The 27,457-nt window shown below is 49.5% G+C and overlaps 1 protein-coding gene across 1 annotated transcript in view; it reads left to right on the top strand.

The window, feature by feature from the left end:
• MYBBP1A (MYB binding protein 1a) overlaps positions 1 to 27,457 on the top strand; it is a 1,153,837-nt gene that overhangs the window by 963,049 nt on the left and 163,331 nt on the right. The window contains exon 23 of the mRNA XM_069614733.1: positions 7,751 to 7,819. Coding sequence (XP_069470834.1) covers positions 7,751 to 7,819 — 69 coding nt within the window. The remainder of the gene's footprint in view (positions 1 to 7,750; positions 7,820 to 27,457) is intronic.

Raw genomic sequence — 27,457 nt, 5'->3', positions numbered from 1 at the left:
CTCAAGCTCCGCCCAAATGGCACAACACTGGTTTTCAGTCACAATCGGCAAACTACCCACTAAGTTCCACTATGTTGTGTACACTTCAAGTCCCTATTAAACAACCTTAACGGTGACGTCACCATTACCGTAGACGAAACATTTTCAATACTCAATCTTTCAAAAGATGTCATTTTATGACCTCCCCCAAACGCAACATAACATGTTTGGCCGCCTTACTGTTGCCTAAATGGTAATTCAATAAATCTTATGGTCCCTTTTCTATAGCATCACTTTATAGAAATGCACTTCCGCAAGGTAAATCAGGAAACCACCTTCTGCAATATAAGGTAGCTTCTTCCGCTAACCAATATACCCAGGTAAACCATTAATCATCCATGAACCAAGGTAAATTGCCTTGCTCACAGGGAAACCATAATCATCCATGAACAAAACTGAATTGCCTAACTCGCAAGGAAACTATTATATATTTGTTTCCTCTTTCAAGGCAATGGGAATGAACATGGAGGTGCGAAGTGTTCCCTAATGTTGCCATCTCTGATCACCTAAGCCTGGGAGAGTGCATTTAGTTAGCAGCTTGTATGGCAACACTTGTAGCTTTTTTCCCCCTCTGGTTCGATGGCAATAGTCCTCTTCGTTTACCTTGGTTGAATGGGCGTTTCCCTGTTTGGCTGGGTCACGTTGGTGGAGACCACAAAATGAAGCTGTCCTGTTTGGAATTATGAGGATTTTAGCCTGATTTTCAGCAGGTGGTTCATGGTCTTGGTAACTGGAACTTTCCGTCTACACTTGTCCTTGGATGGGTGCCTCATTTCTGCTCGCCTTTGGCTGTGGCGATCATGTCAGCTTTTCCATGTACCTGAAACCTGTCTCTCCTTTGCCACTAGTTTCAGAGACCTATAACTTCCATATCATTCACGATGGCTTCCCTATGTTGGCATCATTCAAGCATGTGCAAGCTAAATATATGAACTCTTTGCATCTTTCGGTTTCCGCGTTGGCGAAGGATATGAATATATAGAAATATGTATGTTTCTGTCTTCCACCTACGTCAGTCATAAGCATGGACTTTGTGCCTATATGCAGTAAACTAGTGCATGTTTGTGTAACTTCGTGAATGGATGAATATGTACTTCATGTATAACACGGCTACTTCGTGATGTCAGTGATGACGTCATTAGTCTCTGATTTTACAGCTAGTCGACTTGTTAGATCAATGTGATTTCCATGTCGTCCAAATTATCGATTGAGTATTGTCTGAAGGGCTGCCTGAGAGAATAACGCTTCTCACACATGCGATACATCGACTATCGCAGTAATGGGCCTAAGAGTGAGGCACATCTGTCGTTTATCTGCCTGTGTTGAGTCGTGTGGGTTCATGAGGGTTAGATATGACCCCCTGTCTACAATATGGCCAAAGAACAAGTGAAACTATTGTGGCATAGCCATTGTAGGGCAATAGCCTCAGGCATTAGCAAAGCGCAGGAACCGCTTTGCTTCCCTTCAAAAAGACGGGATCGAAAACAGAGGTTCCATAGGAAACTATGGACAGGAAATTGCAAAAAGAAAATCTTTTCTAGTAACGGACAATTTTCAATGGACAAACAAAATAGCAGGCTCTGCATGGCTTCCGTTGATGCAATAAGGCTCAAAAATGCAGTAGGCATCTTGTAGTACGAGCAGAAGAGCTTCCAAGTTCCAAGGATGCACTCTGAACCCTGATAACTGCATCAAGGTAGCCCAGGGAGATCTGGTCAGTCCACCGGTTGGTGCGGGGACAATTCTGAAGGCTCCTAGAACATGTATCCTCGAGAAGGGGTCCAGACTGCTTGTTCCCAGTGGTCCAGGGCTTGAAGCACAGATTGTATTTGTATTGTATTTATTAGGCTTATATAGCGCTTTAGACCAAAGCGCTGCACATATAACAGGATACAATTAACGTAATAATAACAGTAACAATAGAAGCATTACTAACATGAATCAATCAACAAAACAGTATGTAGAGCAATTAGATGAAGGGAAGGGGAGAGAAATTGAGTAGATCTATGTGAAAGAGGGAGGTGGGAGGTGGGAGGAGGAGGAGGAGGAAAGGGAGGCGATGGGAAGGGGGAGTGGAGGGAGAGGCATGAGGAGGGAAGAGGGAAGGGTGGGAAAAGGGGAGGAAGAGAAGAGGGATCATGGCGGGGAATGGAGAAAGAGAGACTTAAGAGACGTGCGGAAAGAGGAAAAGGTAGGGATGGAGCGGATTGCGAGAGGTAAGGAGTTCCAGTGGAGGGGGGCCAGGAGTTGGAAGGATCGGAACCGGGAGGAGGCACAAGGGGAGGGAGGAACAGTGAGGAGGAAGTGGTCAGCGGAATGAAGGGAACGAGAGGGAGCTTAGAAAGAGAGAAGGGAAGAGAGATTAAGGGTGAGCAAGATCGTGGAGAGATTTAAAGACTAGGCAGAGAAAATGAAATTTAAGTTTAGAGTGAAATGGGAGCCAGCCAATGGAGGATAGGGAAGCAGAGATGGAGTCACGAGGAGAGAGGAGACGGGGTACGGATGGCAGAGTGATAGATTTGAGGGAGGCAAGATGTGATGCAGGTAGGCCAAAAATTGAGGAGCAGTAGAAGAGGCGAGAGAAGATAAGGGAGGAGATTAAGAGTTTAGTAGCATGGAATGTAAGGGAGGAGCGAATATTGTATAGGTGGAAGCGATAGGCGTGAGAGGTAAGGGCGATGTGATGGGGAAAAAGGGAGAGAAGAGTCAAAGTGAAAGCCTAAGTTGCGGGCGTGGAGGGAGGAAAATGGATGAAAGGCAGAGGGGAAGGAGTTGGAAGGGAAGAAAACTACTTCCGTTTTGTCAGAGTTAAGGGAAAGAAAGCGAGAGGGCATCCAGTTAATAGCAGTACGACAAGAGGACAGTTTGAGGTGGAGATCAGGAGAGAAGGAAGAAAAGGAAAGAAAGAGCTTTGTATCATCGGCATAGAAATGGTGAGAAATGCCAAATGAGGAGATAACGGGGGCAAGGAGGGAGGTATAAAGAGAGATTAGGAAAGGACCAAGCACTGAGCCTTGGGGAACTCCGTATTCTAGAGGGTGGGTGGGAGAAGAGCGGCCTCCCCAGGAAACAGTAAAAGAGCGGGAGGAGTGGTAAGAGGATAGCCAGTTGAGAACAGAACCTTTGAAACCAAAGGAGGAGAGAGTGTTGAGAAGAAGGGGGGGGATCAACAGTGTCGAAGGCAGCAGAGAGATCAAGAAGAATAAGGACAAGAGGATTGCTTAGCATGACGGGCGCAGAGGAGGGAATTAAGGATGTAAGTGAGGGCAGTTTCAGGGGAGTGTTTGGGGCAAAAGCCAGATTGAGAAGGGGGGGAATGAGAGTAAGGTTAGTGACAAAGGTTGAGAGCTGAGAGTAGGCAAGGCGCTCAAGAAGCTTAGAGAGGAATGGGAGAAGAGAGATAGGACGGAAGTTGGAGGTGAGCAGGGGATCAGCAGAAGGTTTCTTCAGAATCGGAATGATAGTGGCATGCTTGAAAGCAGAGGGGAAGGTGACCGAGGAAAGTTAGGTGTTGAAGAAGGTGGTTAGGTAGGGAATAAGAAGAGGGTAGATTTTAGGAATAAGAAGGGAGGGGACAGGGTCAGATGGAGCAGAGGAGGGGTGGGCCTTGGAGAGGAGGATAGAAACTTCAGAAGGAGAAACTGGGGAGAATACAGTCATGCAAGAGGAGGGAGAGGGGGGAGGGGGGAGGAGGTGAGAAGGACGAGGAAATGATTTTTTGCCGAAGAGCAAGAGTCTTGGAGGAGAAGTTTGCAAAGTCAGAAAGAGAGAGGGTGGAGGAGGTAGAGGGATCAGGGGTTGGGGGAGAGAGAAGACGAGAGAGCGTTTGGAAGGTGCGGCGGGCGTGGGAAGCTTGGGAATGAAGAAGGTTAGAGACGTAGGAGCGTTTAGCTGAGGAGAGGCAGGAGACATGGAGGGAGTGATAAGAGAAGTAGGAGGATTTGTTGGAAAGTGAAGGAGATTTGAGCCAGAGTCTCTCGACGTCGCATGGAGAGGAGTTGAGGGGAGAGCCAAGGTTGAGCGGGTTTGCGGGTTGGACGGAAGAAGGAAATGAGGTGGAGTAGATCAAGAGAGGAGGAGATAGAAGCGGAGAGAGTAGAAAGTGCATCATTGCCCGATAATGAAGAGAAGTCATGGAGAGGGGATAGAAGAGAAGCACGTTTCAAGAAAGGAGGAGGGATCAGAGTTACGAAGATCGCGACGGGAGAAAATAGAAGGGGAAGGCAAGGTGGAAAAATGAAGGGGAAGGGGGGAAGGGAGAAGGAGAGTAAAGCATGATCAGAGAGATGTAGAGGAAGAGTAGAGACAGTAGACGAGGGGTAGGAAGAAATAAAAAGAAGGTCAAGAGTGGAGCCAGATGAGTGGGTAGGATTTGAAAGAAGAGGGGAAAGAAGGTAGGAGTTAGAGGATGGACGAAAGGGGAGAGGATTGCAGTCGCCGAGAACGGTAAGGGGGGAGGGAGAGGGAGAGATGAGAGAGAGGAGGTGATCGAGGTCGTCATAGAAGGTAGAGAGAGGGCCAGGTGGGCGATATATAAGAAAGGAGATGGGGTGAGGAGAGGGGAAGGATTTGTAGAGAAATTCAAACGAGATGAAAGAGGGACGGGAAGGAGAAGAGCGAGAGGAGAGGTATTTGGGGTTGAAGAGGAGGCCAATACCTCCGCCACAACAAGTAGCATGAGAGAAAGAGGATGAGGAGGTGGTTAGGGAAGCAGGGACAGAAGTGTTGAGAAGGGATACAGGTTTCAGTGAGGCAGAGGAAATGAAGGTTGAGACGGAAGAATATGTCAAGAACTGCAGCGGTCTTATTGCAGAGGAATCTAGCGTTCCAGAGAGCGATGTTAGGAGAGGAGGGTTGGACAGTGGAGGGGGTAAAGAAGGTAAGGGCAGTGAGAGAGGGTAGGCGTAGTAAAGGAAGGGCGAGGGGGGATTAGCGAGGGGAATGGACATGAGAAGGGAGAAGCAGAGTAGTAGAGGATAGTGGGGGGAGGGAGGGGGAGAGGGGAAAGAAGAGGGTGGGGAAGGGATTTGATCCAATGCATAACAGGGGGGGGGGGAGGAAGCAGAGGGATCCGGAGGTGGAAAGGAGAGCCGGGAGGAGTGGAGGGAGATGCGATGGAGGGGGCAGGGGAAAGGAAGGAGAAGAGTAGTGAGGACAGGGAGCTGGTAGATGACGGCTGATGGGTGAGGGGTCAGGGGGGGCGTACTGTGAGGTATAGGTGGGTTAGATGAAGTGGGGCACTCAGAAGAGGCAGCAGAGGTGGGTCACTAGGCGGAAAGGACTAGCAAGAGGGTAGTATAGAGGGGTAACTAGGGCTCGTAATGATAAGGAGGCCACGGACCTAGGAGGGGGGAGGGGTTGAGAGACTGAGGGAGGGGGACAGTATATGAGGAGAGTAGGTGGGCACTGAAGACCAGAGTGCGAGCACAGGCACTGCGCAGGAATAGGCTCAGAAAGGCAATGAGGTTAAGGAGTCAACCTTGGAACATGGGAGGGAGAGGTTCCTTGTATAACAGAGAACAGGCGCGGGAGGAGCGAAGGAAGAGTCTTAGATGGGGTTCTAGAGAACAGGGTGTCAGCGCAGAAGCAGCGCAGGAAGAGGGACCATTGGGCATAGATCGGGGAGCCAGCACTGGAACAGGTTGGGGAGGGGCTCTGTTGGGGACTGGAGACCAGAGAATCGGCATGTAAGGAGCGCTGGAGGAGGCTCAGAGGGCTCAAATGTTTAGAGTGCTAGCTTAGGAATAGCGCAGAATGAGGGTCCGAAGGGCACAGAAGACCAAATTGAAAGCACCGAAGCAGTGTAGGAAGAGGATCCGATGGGTCCAAGAGTTAGAGGGCAGGGTTTCACCAGGACTTCACTGGAGTTGGTGATGGTCGGCTGCAGGAGACAACCTCTGGTCGTCAGCAAGCTGTAATTCTTCGTAGAGGTCATGGCTCCAACTGTGAATTGTCAAATAGCACCAGGAGGAGTCCTTTTATCCAAGATGTGGACCAGGATCATGCCCAATCCCACCAATGTTAAGAATCTGCCCAATTCAAACTGGCATGATTGGATTGCAACAGTCCACAACATCTGCCCAGCAACAGGCATTCAGGCACCATGATGTGTACTGGCACCTAGCAGTCCCAGTCCCCACATCCGGTCTAACGCACAAACCGCCTCTTTGCCCAGAAAGCAGCAGCTTTCCCCAGAAAAGGGATTTCCATATATGGCAATTCCAGATCGAGAGGGCAGGAAGGAAGGTCAACGAACAATATGGCCAAAGGACAGACAAAACCCTTGTGGCATGCCCATCTTGGGGTGCTAGCCACTTTTAGTAGCCAGCTGTGGTAAATGCCCAAGTGCACGAGTAAAAAGTATAAAACGCGGTTGAAAAATATCAGCTGCCACCAGCTCATCCTAGGCACATTGTAATTGTAACCAAAAACCATTACAGAAAATGTTATAAGGATACAAAATATCCTAACCGCACTTCACTTTGGAGTGATTTGTGCAGTTGTAAAAATACAAGAAATCCTTAGAGACATGGTCTCTCAGTACTGATAGTCTTATGGACTAATCAATTTCCCCATAAGAATGAGCAAAAAGAGATGGGCAGTAAAGTAGAAGGCTTTACTTGCCTCCAAAAAGTCAGGCCAGGACTCCAAACAGAGCAAAAAGAAAGGGTGTCCCATAGAATGGGAGGAAAGCAGCATGAAATCATGTTTAACATTTGTGAAGCGCTGAAGAGACGCAGAGGTCGGCGTTTATCAGTTTAGATGGTTGGAGGGGAATAATGGGCTCACTCCCAGGTGCTAAATGCCTTAGCACCCTGGAAGGCGGTGGAATTCCTGTGCATTAGGTGCTGATGCTGAATACCCTCTCTTAACTTGGGTACGTTAAGTTGTGCTTCTGGGTACCTAATGCTCTGGAATTTTAAACCCTGTAGGGCACTAAGGCTTAACAGTTACCACTACAGCACACTTCAGCCTATAAACAGAAAAGCTAGTTCCTGAACCCCGTTTTCAGGTGACTTTTTCCCAAACATAACGCACTGCTTAATAATAGCCTTACAGAAGCCTCTCCTTTGTCATGGTAACTCTCCTCTTCGTTTTCTGACAGTCATCCAACCCATCTCAAGCCTTTTCAACAAATGTAAACATGAAATGCCTGGTCCAGCGTCCAAGGTTTCCCTCACAGTTGAATCATATTTGTTTTGAAAAACCTATATCTTTCAGTTTCTACATGTGTAATTATAATTATTTTATAACTCGCTTAATATCGGAGACCAGTTTCTAAGCGCAAGTCTGGGATTCGAACCTGTTATGCTTTGTCTTGCTTCCAAGACAAACGCGTTGCCCCCGAGCTATCCTCCCAGCCCTCAATGTATGCATTCCAACTTGAAATGGAAATCTTCTCTGCACCTTGTTACTTTTACATCTTTAGTAAAGGCTGGAGGAAATCTCAAAAGCAGAGGAAGAGCGCCATTGCTGGGAGAGCAGGGGTGAGTTTCAGGGTGTTTGTTGTTGACCAATCCAAATGTTTCTTGAGGTGCAATGTGCCCTACTTTCCAATAAAGTAATCTTGCCAAGGTCCTTTGACCCGATTTATCTAGCCAACTAAGGTTTGCAGGAGTGAACCGTTTTGGTGATCAAACTGTTTTATGTATTAAACATTTGTTGTTTAACAGTGAACCGCGCTAACCTAAAGTTTCTTTCCCTTGTATAGATCATGTGCAAACAACTGCTAGATGTTGTCATCAAAAGTGTCACAGGTGGAGCCAGGCAGCATCAGCAGGTGAGAATGCAATGTATATGGCTAGAATTTGGGATTTGAAGAGTCTTCCTTTTTATTGTATTTCATGGGCATTGAATGTATTCAAATATTTAGGCAATACACCATGCAAGGCTAGAAATGTTTAGCTACTGCATATAAAAAATACAAAAACACTAATAATTTCAATGAGATGCAGTTTTCCTACTGTGCTCAGACATAACCCTATATAAACAGCTTGCCATTCTTGTCACAGTTAGCTGCAGAGACCCTAAGGAAAGCCTGTGAGTTTAAAACAATAAATCAAATGGCAGTAACTAGTTTAAAAATTGACAGTTATGTTCTATTCAACTCCATAAAGGTTTTGTAGGTTCTGTCATACTTGTTGATATTAGTAAGGATTATTTAAATGGATTGCATACTCCTACATCCGTCCCCTTTCCTCCATACTGTATGGGCGTCCCTCGCTAGGGACAGGAGATGGAACCTTTTTCGCCAGAAAAATCTTCCCCTTTAAATTTAGTTGCGCGTGGCCCTGGGAGCATGCGCTCCCCTGACTCATCCACCGGCGCCACTCCCAGTCATCTTTTCCGTGTCGACAGGAACGGACTGCTTTCACTAGCGCTCCTGGGTTAGGCCTCTGGCCTAGTAATTCCATGCCCTCTTCCCCGAAGAAGTATTCTTGTCTTTTTTTCTTTTCAATTATCAGGTACTGCTTTGTCCTCTGGCGCCAGGCTTCAGCAGGTGTCCAGCCTGCAAGGGTCCCTTCCCAACGTCTGACCCCCATGACCTCTGCCTCTGGTGCCTTGACCCAGACCACGGCTGGGACGGCTGTACCACGTGCAACGCCTTTACTCCGTGCGCGCTCAAGAAACGACTAGTCAGGTGGCGGGAGCGCATTGGAAGATTGCCTCCATAGTAACTCAAAGCGTTTGTGAAGCAGAAGACCAGCCGCAAGGTAGGTGCCCTGTTCTCATCCACACCCCGCAAGGTTGACTCATTTCTAAGGAAGCGCCCAAGCGGCAGGGATCCATCGGGTCCAAAGACCAGCAACGACACTGAGGCTGCTCCAGCTAACGTCCACCAGGCTGAGGGGGTCGCAAGATCCTACCACTGCTACCGCTGAGGGGGCAACAGGGCTCTATTACCGGGTCACAACCCGAGGGGCTACGCCCTAACACCGGACCCATGTCTGAGGGGCGCTTGCATGCAGCACTACCGGCACCACAGTCAAGGGCACTCCACCTACCAGGCCCCGTCCTGAGTTGCCGGGTAGGCCTCAACCACCACCTATCAACATATTGGTGGAAGCCGGTCCCAGCTCAGCAAGTCCCACGATGCAGGCACATGGCACGGAGCAAAACAAAATGGCCACCGGGCCAGTCAAAATGTCTGCTCACCCGATGCCTTCTCCCTTCTGAGACCAGACAGGGGAAAGAACTTCCAGGTGAGATTGGTCAACTCATGTCTCTTGGTCCACAGCCTATCCATCCACTTCTCGTATACTCTGCCCTATGCAGCGAGGCAGGGCGTGCCCAGGACACAGCAGCCTCAGGACCTGACCCCTATGCCTATACCATCGGACACTCCTCCGGCCTGTGAAGACAGGTTCTTTGAGAAGTTCCTCACACTCAAGAGATCGCCACAAATGGGTACCATCCTCCAGGATGTGATCAAGGACATGCTCCCTCCTACTCAGCCCCAAGCACCCATGTCCACACCGCCCCTGGGTCCAGCTCAGCCCCCGGCTGTATCAATTATGGCAGCCCCGGCCCCAATGCCTGTACCAATCACTCAGTCCCTGCTCTGCCACCTCAGCAGCCTCCGGCACTGATAATCAGCACTACACAGCTGCCTGCGCTCAGCACTCCTCCGGCTCCCCAGGGCACAACAGTGGACACAGACGAGGAGGAGGACCCGGACACTCCATCGTCGGTCAAAGCTTTTCACAAATGGCTGGCGGGCCTAGCTGAGTACTTAGGAATCCCGCAGCCACAGGTGGAACAACCAGAGGCGGGGGTACTGGCTGAAGTGCTCACGCTACGCCCTAGTGCTAGAACGGGAATTCCACTTCAGAAGGACATAGTAGCGCTTACCAAAAAAGTATGGCTCAAGCCGCACTCTACCCAGCCTACCAATAGGTCTTTCAACTCGAAATACAGGCAAACGGAAGGGGACCCCCTCTTATTGTCGGCACACCCCCAACCACATTCCTCGTTGATAGCGGCAGCATCAATGTACTCAAAGCCACAATTTTCGACTTCGGCATTGGCACTCTTGGGCAAGGAGGAAACGATATTGGAGGCATTCGGCAAGAAAATCTACTCCAGCGGCACTCTCCACCTGCACCAGGCCAACACAGATGCCATGTTGGCAGCTGTGAACGAGAGGCTATGGCGGGAGATCACTAATTTCCTCCCTAAGCGCCCTGCCCACAGCCAGGCTCGCTTCAAGGCTGGGCTGGCTGAGGCCAAAATCATGGCACAAGACATAATGTAGTCCTTGGTGGCCCACATGGTCACTTCACGTCGGGCCTTTTGCATCGCCACCGAAATGAGAAGGATGGTTTGGCGAAGGGCCACAAAATGTAACCCAGATTGCAGGAATGCATACTAGACCTGCCTTTATGGGGGCGTGGGGGGGCTCGGGGGCTTGTTCATTCGACAAAGCACAAGGAACTTGATAAGAAAAAGAATGGCTCGCAGACAGCTAAATCTTTATCGCTCCTCACCAAGTCCAATCCTAAGGCCATACGCACCAGCACTCGGACAAGGGTCGGTCCTTTTGAGGTTTCTGAGGCCTTCAGGAGAGATTGTCCAGGCTACCGGACAGATCCCCCTAGCCAGCACAGGTGCAAACAGCAGCAGGCTGCTAACAAGGGGTTTGTCCAGTACCCCTCCTCAGGGAAGAAATTGTGACGGGCCCATACGGATCCACGAGTCTCCGGTGGAGGGGCAGGCTTGCCTTTCATACACACCGCTGGCAGATAAGGTTCTCGGACCTATGGATCCTCTTAGTAGTATCCATGGGCTTCCGGCTCCCCATTCCTACTTTTCCTCCTTCCTCCCCTTCCAGCAACTCTGTTGGCAGAAATACGCTCGCTAGTAGCAAGCCAGGCTGTGGAGGAAGTCCCAGGCTCGAAGCGGGCATAGACATCTATTCATGAATTTTCGCCATACACACAAAAAAACAGGCTGTCCTGAGAGTTGTTGGACCTTTCCACCTTGAACCTTTCCTTTCCCTTCCCTTCCCTTCCAAAAGTTCAAGATGGTTACCCCAACCTTCATAGCAGAGACATTGTGTGCAGGAGACTGGATGTGCTCCCTGGATCTGAAGGATGCCTAGCTCCACGTCCCGATTTGGGAACCCCATCGTTCCTTCCTGAGGTTCAGGATCATGGGTTTTCACTTCGAATACAGGGGTCTACCCTTTGGACGAAATTTACCCCCCAGTGTCTTTACAAGGCTAATGACTGCAGTGGCATCCCTACTCTGGGCGCAAGGCAATCATATTTACCCAGATCTAGATGACTGGCTAGTCAGGGCGAGGTCTCCGAAGGCAGTCCAACATATAGCATCCGCCCTCATGAATACACTGTACAACCTGGGATTTTCTATCAATCTCAAAAAGTCACAGTTGGTGCCCACACAGAGCCTGACCTTCCTGGGACTTATATGGGATACGAGCTCCATGGAGGATCTTCCCCTCGAAGGACAAGATCACAGCCATCAAGAGGGCCACTGGGCATTTTCTCAGCAGAGCAGTGACCTTGGCATGGTGGTACCAACACCTGTTTGGGGTTATGGCCACATGCCTTCTTGCTGTGCCACATGCAAGGCTCAAAATGAGGCAGCTGCAGCTCCATTTCTCAGCCTCCTGGAACCAGGAGAAGGGTTTGCAGGCGGAGCAGGTCAGCCTACCTCAACACCTCCACCAGGATCTGATCTGGTGGTGTCATGACCACTGCTTCCAAGGAGTCAGGAGAAGCCCAACGCCCTTGGAAGCAGGCTCATAACATTCATTGCAGACGCCAGCAAGTCCCTTTAGGGACCTTTTGGGCCTTGTCCTGGCACCGGTGGTGCCAGGCTCATTGTAGAGACTGGTCCCGGCACAAGAAGCGCCGGGCTCATAGCAAATTCAGAAGTGCTTGGGTGGACCTACCTGCAGCAGACCATGCTGCTTCCTTACCAACAGGATGAAGTCTTCATCCTCCTCTGGCAGGAACTACTTTTCTTCTGGGTGGGGCTGGAACCACTCCCTAGGACTGGAACTCTTCTGGAAACGAACTCTTTTTATTACCTGGGCGAGGCTGTGGAAGAAGATGCCTAAGCACTCCTGTGCACTATTTAAACCACACCCGATTGGTGCCACGTGCTTCGCGTTATTCTGCATCAGCAGCAGGACGCTCACCGTGTCAGCTCCAGGGAATCTTCCATTCCAGCTCCTGTGAACGCGAAATCTCCGGATTTACCTGATGAGGATCCATTCTTCAGTCTTCAGCAGCATCTGCACAACAACAAAAACACAGATTAGAAGAGTCAAGGTCAGCGCTTCAACTTACCCGATCCACCGGAGCGTTTAAGGTATTCGCCGCACCCTTTCTCTGTCATCGAGCCCTGCAAAGACAAAAGAACATTGGTTAATAACGTTTTGTTTCTGAACGGCTTACCTTTGCGACGTACGCTCCAAAGTCAGCTCGCACCGCACTCCGCTACCTGCAAGGCAAAGAGAGACATTAAGGTGCGTTTAAAGGCCTTGAACAGACTTTCTACTTACGTGCCTTCCTATTCTCCATCATCTTGTTCGCGCCTCGGTACGAACCTGGGCATCATCACCGGCGCCTTCATCATTCTCCATCTGAAAGCAAGAGAGAGACATTAAGGTGCGTTGAAAGGCCCTGCACAGACTTTCTACTTACGTGCCTCCACGAACTTTGGCATTCTTTCGCCATCATTTCTTCTCAGCCAACCCTGCAAGAAAGGGACGTTAAAAGAGGACATTAAGGACTTGATATATGCAAAATCCGCTCGTGCAATTAACGGCGGCATCGCTCTCTACTTACCCTCTGCAATCAAGAGGCTGATCCCAAAACCAGTGAAGTAACTGGACCCAGAGCCCCTGCACAAGACGCAGGATGGAGAGCCCGGCATTCACCTATTTAAGGTGAGCACAGTTAGCACCCGAGTACCACGGGAGGAGAGAGTGTGGGGGTAGAGACTTCATCTAACCTTCCAGCTACTAACACCCCCTGATCTTTTCCACTTGTAGACATCTCACCCTCCAAGTCAAGCTTTCGGTGAGAAGGGGACCAAACCAGGGAGCCAGACGGACCCTACGCCTAACTTTGAAGACGGTTTCACCGCCCAGCCAAGACCCGCGCCTCCGAGGGAACCAGGTGAGCGTTACAGGTGGGGTACGGACAAAACCTGCAGATAGGCAGGCCCTTCCGGCAACCAACACCTCAGGTCACCATTACCACACACTCATCCCTAGATGGATGGGGAACTACCCTGGACAACCACAGCGTCCATGGAGTAGGGTCGTGGCAGGTGCAGATGGTGCACATCAACTGGCTCGAGATGATGGCTATCTGGCTTGCTCTCAAAGCCTTTATACCGATTATCACTGGCAGGGCGATTCACATTCAAGCAGACCGCTCCACCTGCATGTATTACATCAACAAGCAGGGTGTCACCTGGTGACCTCCCCTGTGCAGACTGGTGGTTGACATTTGGGAGTGGACTCTGGTGAAAAACATACACCTGTTGGCAGGCCACCTCCCTGGGGAGTCCAACCTAGAGGTGGACAGGCTCAGCAGGCTGGGCGCAAACGACAACAAATGGCAGTTGGACGAGCAGGACCTTCAGGGGATCTTCAACAGGTGGTGTCATCCACAGGTGGACCTGTTCACCACCAGTGCCAAAAGGAGGTGCACCCAGTTTGCCTCCTGGCAAGGGCAAGGCAGGGGTATGCTGGGCGGCGCAATGCAGATCCAGTGGAACAACATGACCGCTTATGCTTTTCTTGGTGCACAGGGTCATCTGCAGGATCAGGGAGTCGAGGGGCATTTGGATCATCGTGATAGTCCCATGGTGGCCAGAACGTCCCTGGCTCTCGGAGCTGCTCAGCCTGTCCTACCAGGTGCCCGTAAACCACCTGCTGGGCCCAGCACACCTACTCTCTATGCAGGGTGGCAATCATCCACCCCTCCGCGCAGAAGTTAGCCTTTGCAGCGTGGTTCCTGAACAGGTCTCCATGAATCATCTGCACCTGTCACAGGCTAACCTGGCCATTATACAGGGATCTAGGAGTGACGCCACCAGGAGCCAGTACAAAAGCAAGTGGACCAGGTTCTGTCACTGGGCAAAATCAAAGGAAATTGATCCTTTGTCTTGTACGTTGGACGACGTGCTCTCCTTCTCGGCACACCTCTCACACTCTGGAGTGCAAGCAGACACATGCAGCACTTATCTGGCGGCCATTGGAGCTTACAAGAACTCTGAGGAGGAGGTATTCTCATCCTCAAATCCGGTGGTTAAGAGACACTTGGCGGGCCTGACTAGACTATACCCACCTATCAAGAAACTGCACCCGGTGTGGGGCCTTAATGTGGTCTTGGGCTCCCTGGTGCATAAACCATTCGAGCCGATGGCGTCTGCGGACATAAGGCTAGTAACCATTAAGACAGCCCTCCTAGTGGGCCTTACCTCGACACACCGAATCAGTGAGATCCAGGCGCTAGCGACTTCAGAGCCATATACAACATTTCATAAGGACAGGGTGGTGCTCAGAACACACCCCACATTCTTACCTATGGTTGTCTTCTCCTTTCACTTAAATGAGGAGATAGTGTTACCAACTTTCTTCGTGGACCCCACAGATGCCACTCGGAGGGTACTACTGTCTAGATGTCAGACGTGCTCTAATATACTACCTGGATAAAACGAAGAGCCACCGCAAATCAGCCGCCCTCTTCGTCACCTTTGGGAGATCAAAACCAGGCTCTCGGGCCTCCAAGGCTTCCATAGCAAGGTGGGGGTTTATGGCCATCAAGGAAATGTATGAAGGGCAGCACAAGCAGTTACCAGCAAACATGCATGCCCACGCCATCGGAGCCAAGGCCATGGCGGTAGCTTTTTCCAAAGACACGTTCCGTGGCAAGTTATCAGCAAGGCGGCTATGTGGGCTACTCTCTCGGCCTTTTGCAAGCACTAGTGCTTGGATGCTGGTGCCAGATCAGAGACTGCATTTGGTCAGGCAGTGTTAAGGAACTTGTTTTCTTAAGAGGGACAACTCTCCACCCTGGGGCTACATTCAGTTGTAATCGCCCATACAGTATTTAGGAAAGGGGACTGCACGTAGGAGTAATTATAATTTAATTACCGTAGTGACTTACGTACTCCTAGTCCATAGTCCCTTTTCCTCCATACGTCCCACCGTCCTCCCCCCTAATAGAACTGGTGTCTTAGGCAATGTTAATATTGTTTACGCGTCAAAGGGGACTGAGGAGTGGTGCCGGTGGGCGGAGTCAGGACAGCCCATGCTCCCATGGCCGCGCTCCCACGCGCATCTACATTTAAAGGGGAAGATGATTTTTCTGGTGAAAATGGTTCCGTCTCCCATCCCTAATGAGGAACGCCTATACAGTATGGAGAAAAGGGGACTATGGTCTAGGAGTATGTTAGTCGCTAAGGGGTGTAACTTATAATTTCTCCCACATATATTACCTTGATTCCTCATCTTGGTAGAACCCGATCTGGCCCCAGCTGCTTGAAACATTTTCAATGGGGCATACTGCCGCTCGACACCGCTGTCGTTGATGACTCCCTTGTGTACGACTGCCCGATTCCTCCATCGGACGCGACATTGGGCGTCGTATAAAAGGTTGCACTCCACCCCCATACCTCAGTTCCTTTTTTCCAGTGCTCAACACGCTATTTGGAACTCGCTAATTTTTGATCGAATGACTCGTCGGGACCCAAACGGTCTGGGTTCAAACATTGCAAGGACTGCAACTCAAAAATGTCCCTCATGGACCCTTGCACTATTTGTGTCTGGTGTCCCAGAGTAGGGCATGACACCGAACAATGTGTTTTCTGCCTTTCAATGAATCCGAATACAATGAAGGAATGCTCAGCGAAGCTGATGCTCAACAGTCTCCCGTACCAAATCCCTGACCATGTCGCCGCAGCCCTCATCTGAGCATGACACAGAGTATCTGACGCCCGATAAACATTGTCAGGGTCGTCATGATAAAAAGGCGGAGCAAATCTCACCACTCAACATCGTTGCACAAGAAAAAGCGCATATGTGATTCTGACTCTTCGGACGATAAGGGTAAGTCGTATCCTGCAAAGGGTGCATTTAGGAAGGAGTGGGAGGACTTTAAAACTGAAATTCTTAAGGTATTTGAGAAGTCCTCGGCTGATATGGCAGACAAGAAGGTCGTCGTGGCTTTGAGGCTCGGCACTCTGTCAAAGCTGGTGTTGCAATATGACTTGACGGACATTCTTGACCGGGGGGCGAATACAGTACGGGCTTTGCACTTCAACACGCGGATAGCTGATCCAGTTTTCGCCTTGTGGCAGAACCTGTGTTAGACGCTGGCAGTTGACACGTAGCTCATCAAGAAATATAAGCCTGCGAGAGGAGACCTGCCATTTCTGATGTCCCACCTGAACCCAGAAGGGATAATGTACAGGCTGCGACCGTCGCGTCAATACCATCAATGTCGAATCTTCCAACCAATAGTCGAAGGTCGACTCCTTGGCAAAAAGGCTTTCACCTCTGGGAGTATGGCCCCGAAGGCAGCAAGTGTCTCTTGTGCCTTATCCAGGTTTCCAACACATTCTCTGGAGTACTGAGGCAGCTGACCATCTCCCAGAGGGCGAGTCGGAAGCTGGTTTCCTCGAGATAGTGGCCAAAGGAAAGGAGTTGGCCTATACGATGCTCCGAGCAGGTTCAGATGCAGCGGACTGCAAGGGTTCGGGCTGTGGGCACATTCATTGTTTTAAGCAGGTCTGTGTATTTGAGGGGGTCTGGGTTTTCCGCCCATCTCAAAAAGTGTATTCGCCTGTTGGCATCCCATGCACAGTCCAAAGGATCTTAATACAATTACAGGCCTGGAACTATCATTAGTTTTGTTCCCCTTCAGCCCAAAAACCAACTGCGAAGACTTCTTTCAGTCAAATATGCGTATCATACGTAAAGTCTGTGATGCTATTGCTCCCATGAAACTCGGGGGTAACCATATAAAAACAGAATTAATAAATGATACACAGATTCACTTAGGGCCTTAAATAAAGAGTACCGTACGAAAGAAAAAACCTGGCGCAAATACAAAAATCCACTTGACAGTTAGGCTGTGAAATTGGCGCTCAACATCTATCAAAAGGCCATTTTCTCGGCCAAATCCAGCTTTTTACGGAATCAGATTGAAAGTACAAATAATAAACTTAGGGAGCTTTTTGAAGTCATAAAAAATGTATCCAAACCTTCATGCATATCATTGTGTCTGTCTCCATCTCTTAAACTGACCAATGACTTCAACAAGTTGTTTGTGAATAAAGTTAACACATCCAATAAAATATTGATCTACAACTTTACACTATACCTAATTTTCATCTGGCACCCTCTTCCTTGACACTATCCAAGTTTAATTTTACTCCAGTCACCCCAGAGGAAACACTTGCACTAAACTCCAATCTAAAACCTATGAATCATAATTATGATCCCATCCCTACTTGTCTTGCAAAACAAGTTACAGAATTGACTGAATTAATTGCCTGCTTTGTAAATTCCTCTTGCCCAAGGTATAGTTCCAACACAGCTTAAAAGATCTTTTTTGAGTCCTTTACTCAAGAAACCTTCCTTTTGATCATAACCTGCTCTCAAACTATCGCCCTGTTGCAGGTCCGCTGTGGTCTGCAAAGGTCCTGAACAAGATTGTCACCTCCCAACCTCAAGACTTTCTGTAACATCAATTGCTTGACACATTTCAGTAAGGTTTTAGGTCCCGTCATGGTACAGAAACTGCACTCTGACGGTTTGGGACGACATCTTAAGATCAGCCAATGAAGGTGACCTCAGCCTATTCGTCATGCTCGATCTTTCTGGGGCTTTTGATACAGTTAAATTAAATATACTTATATCTAGACTGACTGAGGTAGCCCTAGTGTCTGACGGTTCCTTAAATTGGTTTAAATCCTTCCTCTCACACCGGACTCAACAGGTCAAAACGGGAGCCTTTTACTTTAGCTCCCTTCCTTTTCCCCTGTGGTGCACCACAGGGCTCTTCACTCTCTCCTCTTTTATTTAACATTTATATACGACCATTACTGGATATCTTTTCAAAATTCTGCTTAAAGTATCATTCCTATGCTGATGGTCTACAGATATACGTCAGGATAAACAATTCCCTGGAATTTATCAAACAGATACTACACTGTGCTGAAGACATCAAAAGATGGATGCTGACAGATATAGCTTGCAGTTAAATCTTACTAAAACCGATGTCATCTTGTTTGGCCCCAAACATCTTTTGACAGATTCCAAGCATCTCATCTCCTACCCTGCCTTATTTGATGTGCCTACTGTGTTCTCATCTGAAGTTAAACATCTTGGCTGTATTTGGCAGTCGAATTTGAATTGTAACTTGCAGGTAAGCGAGGTACTAAAGTCGATTATTATAGATTCAGGCTCCTACGACCTATTCTTCGTTTTATTGCTGAGCAAGGTCGACCAGCTGTTGTTGGAGCATTAATAAACTCCAGATTACTGCAACGCTATTCTGAGCGAAATTCTGACTGGCAAGATACTTTCAGGTTACCTAAAATGCAGCCATTGGATTACTGTTTAATCGGTCTAAAAATTCCCGGTCTCCTACTTTCTCAGAACTCCACTGGTTCCTGGTACGACAGAGGATCCTTTTCAAGATCCTCTGTCTTGTTTTTAAGTGATAAATTATACAAAAAGGGGTTACCTTCACTATAATTCTTGGTCCTTCAGGCAAATGAGCAGAGGAGATAAAGGGGTGGACCAGTGAATAAAGGATGACAAGTCCCGTTAACTCAATACATTAGGTACACATTATTTAATAAATACAAAAATATATATGCAATACTTATTCTGATACCAACACATATCCATAACATAAAATCAATATATTAGACACAACTACACATAATCCGGCTCATACCCAAATAATCTCTACCATTCATTCACATACACTAAAAAGAAGGAAATCCATTGCTGATTTGTGTGTGTGTAACAAAACTTCATATTACACATCTTAACGTACATATGCAACATATTCCGACCCGATCCTCAATACTGGTGTCTTTGACAGTTTGTTTTAATTTCAAACATATTATATAGTTGACACGTGTTTCGGTTCTGGGACTAATGATGTCCGTTTCGAGGGGATTGGGTCCTCCGACGTATTCCATATCTATGACAGTAATCACCACAGCTGTGCTGCTTCAGAAAATCTTTCTGCGTCGATGACGTCGATACGCTGTCCTCGAGGGTCTCCGTCGAGCCGACGCCACTGTATGTTAAAAGTAGGACGCACGACGCCCGTAGCCTCAGTTCAGTTTCTTCCACAGACGTGTTCGCTTCGGAGATCTCTGCACGCCTAGACTCTTCTGAGTTCTGTTCTTTCAGTTCCTCAAACCTGTTAGTTTGTGATATCGCATGATGTCTTCGTCTTCTAACCCGCGGCCGGGTTTTAAGAAGTGTCGGGACTGCGGGTCCAAGATGTTGTTGACGGATTTGCACGTCGCTTGCCTCTGGTGCCTCGGTGAGGACCACAACACGGATGACTGTGTGGACTGCCAGCTGCTTACTTAGAAGGCCTTGCGGGAGCGTAAGAAGAATCTTTCTGTAGATGAGGTGACCAAGCCTCGTAAGCCGAGGTCCTCTGGGCTTTCGACGGACGATTCGAGGGGTGACTCTCCGCATCGTCGTCGGTCCGGGAGGTCTTGGTCCCGGAGTAGGTCCCGCCATTCCTCTGCCTCTTCGAGACACTCACGGAAGTGCCATCATCGGTCGCCTTCCCGGTCCTCATCTGAGGACGCCGCCCGTCGGCGGGTTGCTTGTCCCACCAAGCATTCGACTCCTGATGAATGGGCTTCCTTCCGTAAGGAGATGTTGGCGATTTTTGAATCGCAGGGCTGTGGTCCGTCCGCGCCTCCGAGAGGAGCCGGCCATGACCGTACTAGAGACACCGCTCGAATGCCTTCGGGCTCGGGTGGTGGTCATGATTCGCGGAGGGGTCCCGCTCGGGCAAGGGGAATCGTTCTAGTCATGCCCGTTCCAGGTCCCGGTCCTCGATGCCCTCGAGAACGTCGGAGCCTGTGAAGTCTTCGAAGAAGACATCAACGCCTTTGGTGCCGAGGTCGTCGAGGGACTCTCCCGAGGCTCCGCCTCCGAGGAAGTCGTCGACGCCATCCGCGCCCAGGCTGTCGAAGGACATGCTCGGGGCTCCGCCCTCGAGGACTGTGTCAAAGCTGTCGGCACCGCGCTCCACGCCGATTCCCTCGACGCCTTTCGAGGCTGTTTTGTCGGAGGTACCCCGTGGCACGGTGGAACCCCCTAGAAAGGCTCTGGCCAAGGCTAAAAATGTCTTTATCCCTTATTCTGTGCCCACATTCCAGCCTCTAGGTTATATTTCTGAGGTGGATGAGGGTTCTGAGGATGGGTTGGTTCCTGATACGGTACCAGACGGGATTATATCTGGTCATAGCCAGATAGAAGACCTGCGTCAGTCGTTGCACGACGCCAGTGGTCTGGACACCTCTCCGGAGGTGGAGTTCTGTCGGTCTGAGCCTGGCACCCATGCCGAGTCCTCGTACCGGGGGCTTATGACGAGGTTTACGGAATACTTGGGGTGGTCTGCACAACCGGTGGATTTTCTGCACGATGACCATACGGATATCCTGGACCAAGGTCCACCAACTGACCGGGTACTGCCATTCCATATGGCCTTGCATAAAAGGGTGTCAGCGGCTTGGACTTCCCCAGAGAGTCTCCCGGCAGTGAGCAAGTCCTTGCCGCGAAAATACCATCCAGCCAGTAGCGACCCCTGCTACTTGTCCACGCACCCAACTCCGGAGAGTTTAGTGGTGCAGGCGGCTACGGCCCCAGCAAAGCAGGCGTCGTGTCCTACCATCCCTCCTGATAGGGACGACAAGTGTTTTGATGGCCGGGCCAAGAAAGTGTTTTCTTCTGGGGGTATGGCTTTACAGGCAGCCAACTCCGTGTGTGCCTTGTCTCGTTTCACGCACACTCTGTGGAACTATATTTCGTTAGCGACTGACCATATTCCCGAAGGGGAGGAACGGGATGGCTTCCTTGCTATGGTACAGGATGGCAAGGATGCAATGTGTTTGTTCAGTCGGGTCTGGACACGGCAGATTGTGTCAGCCGGTCCATGGCGGCGAGCACCGTAATGCACAGGTTTGCGTGGTTGCGGAAGTCGGAGTTTGCTCCTGATGTGCAAGCCCGGCTCCTCAACATGCCCTTTGATGGTGAACATCTTTTTGGCAGCAAGGCGGACGAGAGCCTTGAGAGGTTGCAGACCTCAAAAGCTGCAGCAAAGTCGTTGAGCGCTGCAGTTCGCCAACCTCCGCCTTTTCGTCCTAGGCGACAGCAATGGAGGGGAGGTTTCTTTCGATATTACTCATCCTTTAGTCGATCGAGAGGAGCTGCAAGTCAAAGGGGCCACCGTAGGAGTGCCAGAGGTGGAAAACAAGGTACTCGAGGTGCCAAGGCCGCTCGGGCAGTTGCCTCTTTACCCTCAGGCAATGCAGCAGCCGCTTCACCTCAGTCATGAGGCCATGTCCCATGGTTCGCCTGTTGGGGGAAGGCTGGCGCAGCATCTTGTAGAATGTCGTGCCATTACTTCAGATGTGTGGGTTCTGGAGATCATAGCCCACGGCTCCTGTCTTCCCTTTCGGCAGAGGCCTCACGACAATCCACCAGGGAATCTCTCTTTGAAGAGTCCGGATCCGCTCCTTGCGCAGGAAATACAAGCCCTGCTGGAGAAAGGCGCCATAGAACTGGTGCCTGTAGCGGAGAGGAACAAGGGATGGTATTCCCCTTATTTTTTGATTTCGAAGAAAGGCGGGGGATTGAGACCCATCATGGACTTGCGCGGTTTGAACAAGCTCCTCAGGAAAGACAAGTTCAAGATAGTTACTCTCTCTCAAGTCTACAGGCCCTTCAACTTCAGGACTGGTTGGTGTGTCGACCTCAAGGACGCTTATTTTCATGTGCCGATCCATCCCAAGCACAAGAAGTACCTGAGGTTCGCGGTTGGCGACTCGCACTTTCAGTTTCGGGTCCTGCCGTTCGGATTGACCTCTGCCTGAGGGTTTTCACCAAGCTCATGGTGGTGGTGGCAGCGTATCTCAGGAAAGGGGGGATTCACGTCTACCCCTACCTGGATGATTGGTTGATCAGGGCACACTCTCCCGAGCAAGTCCTGGGTCATCTGTCCGTCACCTGCCACTCCCTTCACAAGCTGGGCTTCTCCCTCAACTTAAAGAAGTCTCACTTGACGCCAACTCAGCGGCTCCAGTACATCGGAGCAGTGCTCGACACTTCACTGGGGCAGTGTTTTCCTCCCCAGGTGAGGGCTCTTCACATTCAGCAGATGGTACACAAGTTTCGACATGCCCAGAGTCTCCCGGCGTTTGAGTTCTTGTGGTTGCTCGGCCTCATGGCATCCTGCATTCTTCTGGTGCCGTTGGCTCGACTGCGGATGAGATCTTGGCAGTGGGCTCTCAAGATGCAGTGGTCACAGGCCTCCGTCAGGATGTCGGACCCCGTTCAGGTGCCGCCCTCGGTCGCCCAGGACCTTCTGTGGTGGGCCAACGAAGGCAATCTGATGAGGGGGGCTCCATTTTGGCTGCCCTGGCCGGAGGTGACGATCGTGACGGATGCATCCCTCACGGGATGGGGGAGCTCATGCCAACAGGTTGAGTTAGCGGTCGTTAGGCTCCGTCGGAGTCCAGACTCCATAACAATCTGTTGGAGCTGAGGGCCGTCAGGCTTGAGCTGAGGGCCGTCAGGCTTGCCCTGAAGTCTTTTCTGCCGACTGTGCGAGGAAAGAATGTCCCGATTCTGACGGACAACACAGTGGCCATGCACTACCTCAACAAAAGGGGGGTGCAGGGCCACTTCCTCTGTGCAGGGAGGCGATGCAGCTCTGGTTCTGGGCCATCCAGCAGGAAGTTTCGGTCTCGGCAGTTCATCTGGCCGGAGACGACAACGAGACGGCGGACGCTCTGAGCAGGCAGAGCGCGATCTCTCACGAGTGGGAGTTGGCTCAGGAGATTCTCCTGGAGATCTTCGCCCTTTGGGGGACCCCTCAAGTGGATCTCTTCGCCTCCAGTGTCAACCAGAAGTGCGAAAGGTTCTGCTCGGGAATTTCCTCCAAGAGGAGCCTTAGGAGACGCGTTCGTGGTGGAGTGGTCCTTTCCACTGCTGTACGAGTTTCCTCCAGTCCCCGTCATCCCGCAAGTGCTGTGGAGCTTACGGAGGTTCGGTTCCCGGATGATCGTCATTGCTCCGGCGTGGGCCCGGAGGACGTGGTACCCGGACCTTCCCGACTTGTCCATCTGCCCTCCACGTCGTCTTCCCTACCGAGATGATCTGCTCTCACGGGAGGTGGGGTCAGGTTCTACATCCAGAGGTCGGATCCCTCAACCTTCACGCTTGGCTTCGGAAAGGTTGAGGTATAAGGATTGGGACCTCCCTGAAGACGTGATGGAGGCGTTGCTTTCGGCCCGACGGCCGGCAACAAAGTCCCTGTACCGTTGCTGTTGGAGAAAGTTCTGCGACTGGTGCAGGGTTAAGAATGTGGATCCTTTTTCATGTGACATTCCTGTAGTTCTGTCTTTTTTTGCTTTCTTTGGCCCACAAGGGCCTGCAAGTGGGTACCATTAAAGGTTACCTGGCGGCGCTGTCTAGATTTATGCGCTCGTCTGAGGAGTGTTCTTATTTTAAAATCCCTTTAATTTCTCAGTTTTTGAAAGAGCTCACTAATGTGTTCCCTCTGTCACCTTTCCAGGTGCCCGGTTGGGATTTGAACCTTGTTCTCAAGTATCTAATGGGTGCTCCATTTGAGCCTTTACATTCTTGTCCTTTGAGACTGTTGACCCTTAAAACTTTATTTTTAGTTGCGGTCACTTCCGCTCGCAGTGAGTGAGTTACAGGCACTTTAAGTTAAGCCACTCTTCACTGTGTTTCATAAGGACAGGGGTGTCCTTAGAGTTCGTCCTTCCTTTCTTCCGAAAGTCGTGTCGGAATTTCATTTAAGCCAGAAGGTTATTCTTCCGGCATTTTTCCTCCTCCGCATGCTGGTAAGGACGAGGAGAGGCTCCATAGGTTAGATCCTAGGAGAGCTTTAAGTTTCTACATTTCACACATGTCCCGGGTCAGAGTGGGCGATGAGCTCTCTTTATAGGTTACGCTGGAAGGCGTTTGGGACAAGCTGTTACTAAGCAGACTTTGTCTAGATGGATTATCTTGGCAATTTCTGAATGTTACTGCTTGGCGGGTAAGGACCCTCCGGTAGGCTTACGGGCCCATTCTACTAGGGGTATGGCTGCCTCTACTGCCCTGCAGAGCGGTGTTCCTATTCGTAACATCTGCGAAGCAGCCACTTGGGCTTCGGTCCATACTTTTGTACGTCACTACTCCCTAGACTCCATCCATGGGCAGGATCTGGCCTTTGGCAAGGCAGTCCTTTACTCTGCAATTTGATTGGGCATTCTAAATTTCTATATTCTAAATTCTTTTTCCCTCCTCCATACGTTGGTACTGCTTTGGGAGTATGTCATAGATATGGAATACGTTGGAGGACCCAATCCCCTCGAAGAACAAGTTACTTTCTTACCTGGTAACGTTCTTTCGATGGGATGGTCTGACAACGTATTCCATATCGCTCCCTCCCTGCCTACCCCGCTACAGAATTTTTTATGCGATTACATACGTTTCTGCAAGGCTTTCTGTGGTCATACTGGCAGAAGATTGGTGCCACACGTTCTGGGGAAAAAACTACAACTGAGGCTACAGGCGTCGTGCGGCCTACTTATAACATCCGGTGACGTCGGCTCGGCGGAGGCCCTCGAGGACAGCGTATCGACGTCATCGACGCAGGACACAGACGCCGAAAGATTTTCCGAAGCAGCACAGCTGTGGTGATTACTGTCATAGATATGGAATACGTCGTGGAACCATCCCATCGAAAGAACGTTACCAGGTAAGAGAAACTTGTTCTTCTTGTGCAGAACTTCCTCAGGACGTGAAGTCAAGATCAGATGTCTTGCCTTTCATGGACTGGAGTAAGCCACATCTACACAAAAGCACATATAATAAAATCAATAAAACCTATCATAGTCTCTTGTCATCCTTATTTATTTATAACTGCTATTAATGACTCTCAAATAATCCACAGCTTGGATGCGCACATCTTACTCACCTCTGTATAATTTGGAGATGAAACGGATGTGCTGGAATAAATCCCTCACTGGTACCAGGAATACTTCCAGTCCTGTGAGAATAGAAAACTGGACAGCCCCGTGTATTCACAGGAGTGACAGCCCTCATTAACTAAACTCTTTTTCTCATGATTATGATATGATATGGCATTTGTAACGCGCCTATACACAAGTTTCAATTATTATAGTGGCATTGATTCAAAGATAGTCCATATTACATACATACTTAAAATTCAACAGTTTTAGGCCATACACATACCCCGTTAAATGTTCTAGTCCGGCTGTAAGTACTCCCACCGGACCAACAATTGACATGCGATTCTATTTCCATATCCTGGGGACAAAATGGAATCCTGTATCTGCAAACTCTATAAACTCCACTCTTTATACAACCCAACTAATTATGGACTTACCCACTCTGGGCGAGTCGCAAAACAGATATTTTTCTCAATGGTATATCCTTCCTCTTCCCATGAAGCATTTGTTTTTTCAATTTTCTGTTTAGCGTTTCTATAGATAAAAAAAGAATGTGCTGTTAGTGTCCATCAATGTACTAAATGTCGAAATGCCAAAACAGTACAGGCTGAGGGTAGTAATTGGAGAGTGATTGGGTGTTGAAGGAGAGTGAAGCTAGTAGAGGGGGGGGGTGTAGGCTTAGAGTGAAAGGAGAAGGGTGAAGGAGAGAAATGAGGGAGGGATGTCATAATAATAGTGTGTGTATTGGGAAGGGTGAGCAGGGCACCATATCCCTGGGTTTGGGAGTGCGAAGAGAGTAGTAGTCTACAGAGGATAGAGTAGTAGAGTGGAGACTGGTAGGAAAGGTAGCAGTAACTTTGAAGGGTGCAGGTATGTGGTAGGAGAGACAGATGGTAGAGACGTAGAAAGGACAGTGGGCAAAGTTGGAAGGAGGAAAGTAGTAAGGAGATGGGGCTTGAGGGTCTGATGCCTTATCCATACCTGACCCTATAAGTGTTTAGGACCAGTTTTCCTTTAGGTCATCACATCCAGATAAGCAAAGACCTTAGACAGCAGGAGTTACCAATCACTAGAGACTAACATGGGCCAGGGACTCCTGGGTTAGGGAAGGGGGTGTCAAATAAGACAAAAGAGAGAGGAGCCCACTTGCGATTCCCCTCAACTCCCTTCTTCATCCCAGTACATTTTATTGACCCGCCTTACTGCTGAAATTGATGACCATAACAGTCAATACACCTTACACTGTTTTGTGTTAATAAAGTAAAAGTCCTGTCTGGCAACTGAGGGACACAAGACAAAACTGTTAGCTTTGCATTTTCGAACTTGAGTTAAGCCACTGACTTGTAGCAGGCTGCTTATGAATAACACTGGCCGGACAAATATTGATATTACTGTTTGAAAAAGCTACCTTAAAGAGATCTGAGGAGGATGTGTTTTAGGTGGGGTGGGGCATATAGTGGGCGAGAATGGCAATTGGGATTGTCATGGCCCGGTCGCCTTTCTTGCATGCACAAGTATTCCTTCCCTACTCACTGAATGGTGTTCTCCTCTCACTTCTCTCCTCCTTCAACTCCCTCCCACCTCTACTCTTTCTACTTTCTTCCTCCTCTGTACCTCCAGTATCTCGCTCCTTTTAGGCATTTACTCCACTCTTTGCGGTTACTACTTCTTCCACTTCTGTACTCCTCCCTCCTCCAGACTACTTCTCTGTCTGCAATACTCCTCCTCTTTCCTCATTACTTTCTCTCTCCTCCACACAACTACCACTCCACCCCAACTCCTACTTAAGCACCCTCCTTTCACTTTATATATACTCATTACACTTTTTTTCTAATCACACTTGTTCCTCTCACCGCACTCACAAACAATACCTCACCTGCTCCAGAAATCACCTACATGCTCCCCTTCGCCTTCCTTATTCCTGCTGGTCTTTTATTCTGCCACCTCCTCCTCCTCTTCTGACCTAACCTGAAAAACCTGTCACCCTCTTTATGCTCCCCCTCTTCCTGCCATTGTATCCCTTGCCCTGATCAATCTGGCCAGGTCTTCCCCCACCTGGGAGGTGATTAAACTAATAGTTGTAAAAAAAAAACAGGCTAAGCTCTGCCCCTTTTCACTGTTTGGGCATGCTGCAGAATAGTCATGGGGTCCCAGGTAGTCCCATGTCTGAATTTGTTGG

The sequence above is a fragment of the Ambystoma mexicanum genome, chromosome 9 (assembly GCF_040938575.1).
Source record: "Ambystoma mexicanum isolate Mex_15411 chromosome 9, UKY_AmexF1_1, whole genome shotgun sequence".
Classification (NCBI taxonomy): Eukaryota; Metazoa; Chordata; class Amphibia; order Caudata; family Ambystomatidae; genus Ambystoma; species Ambystoma mexicanum.
This window is presented reverse-complemented; position numbering and strand designations above follow the sequence as displayed.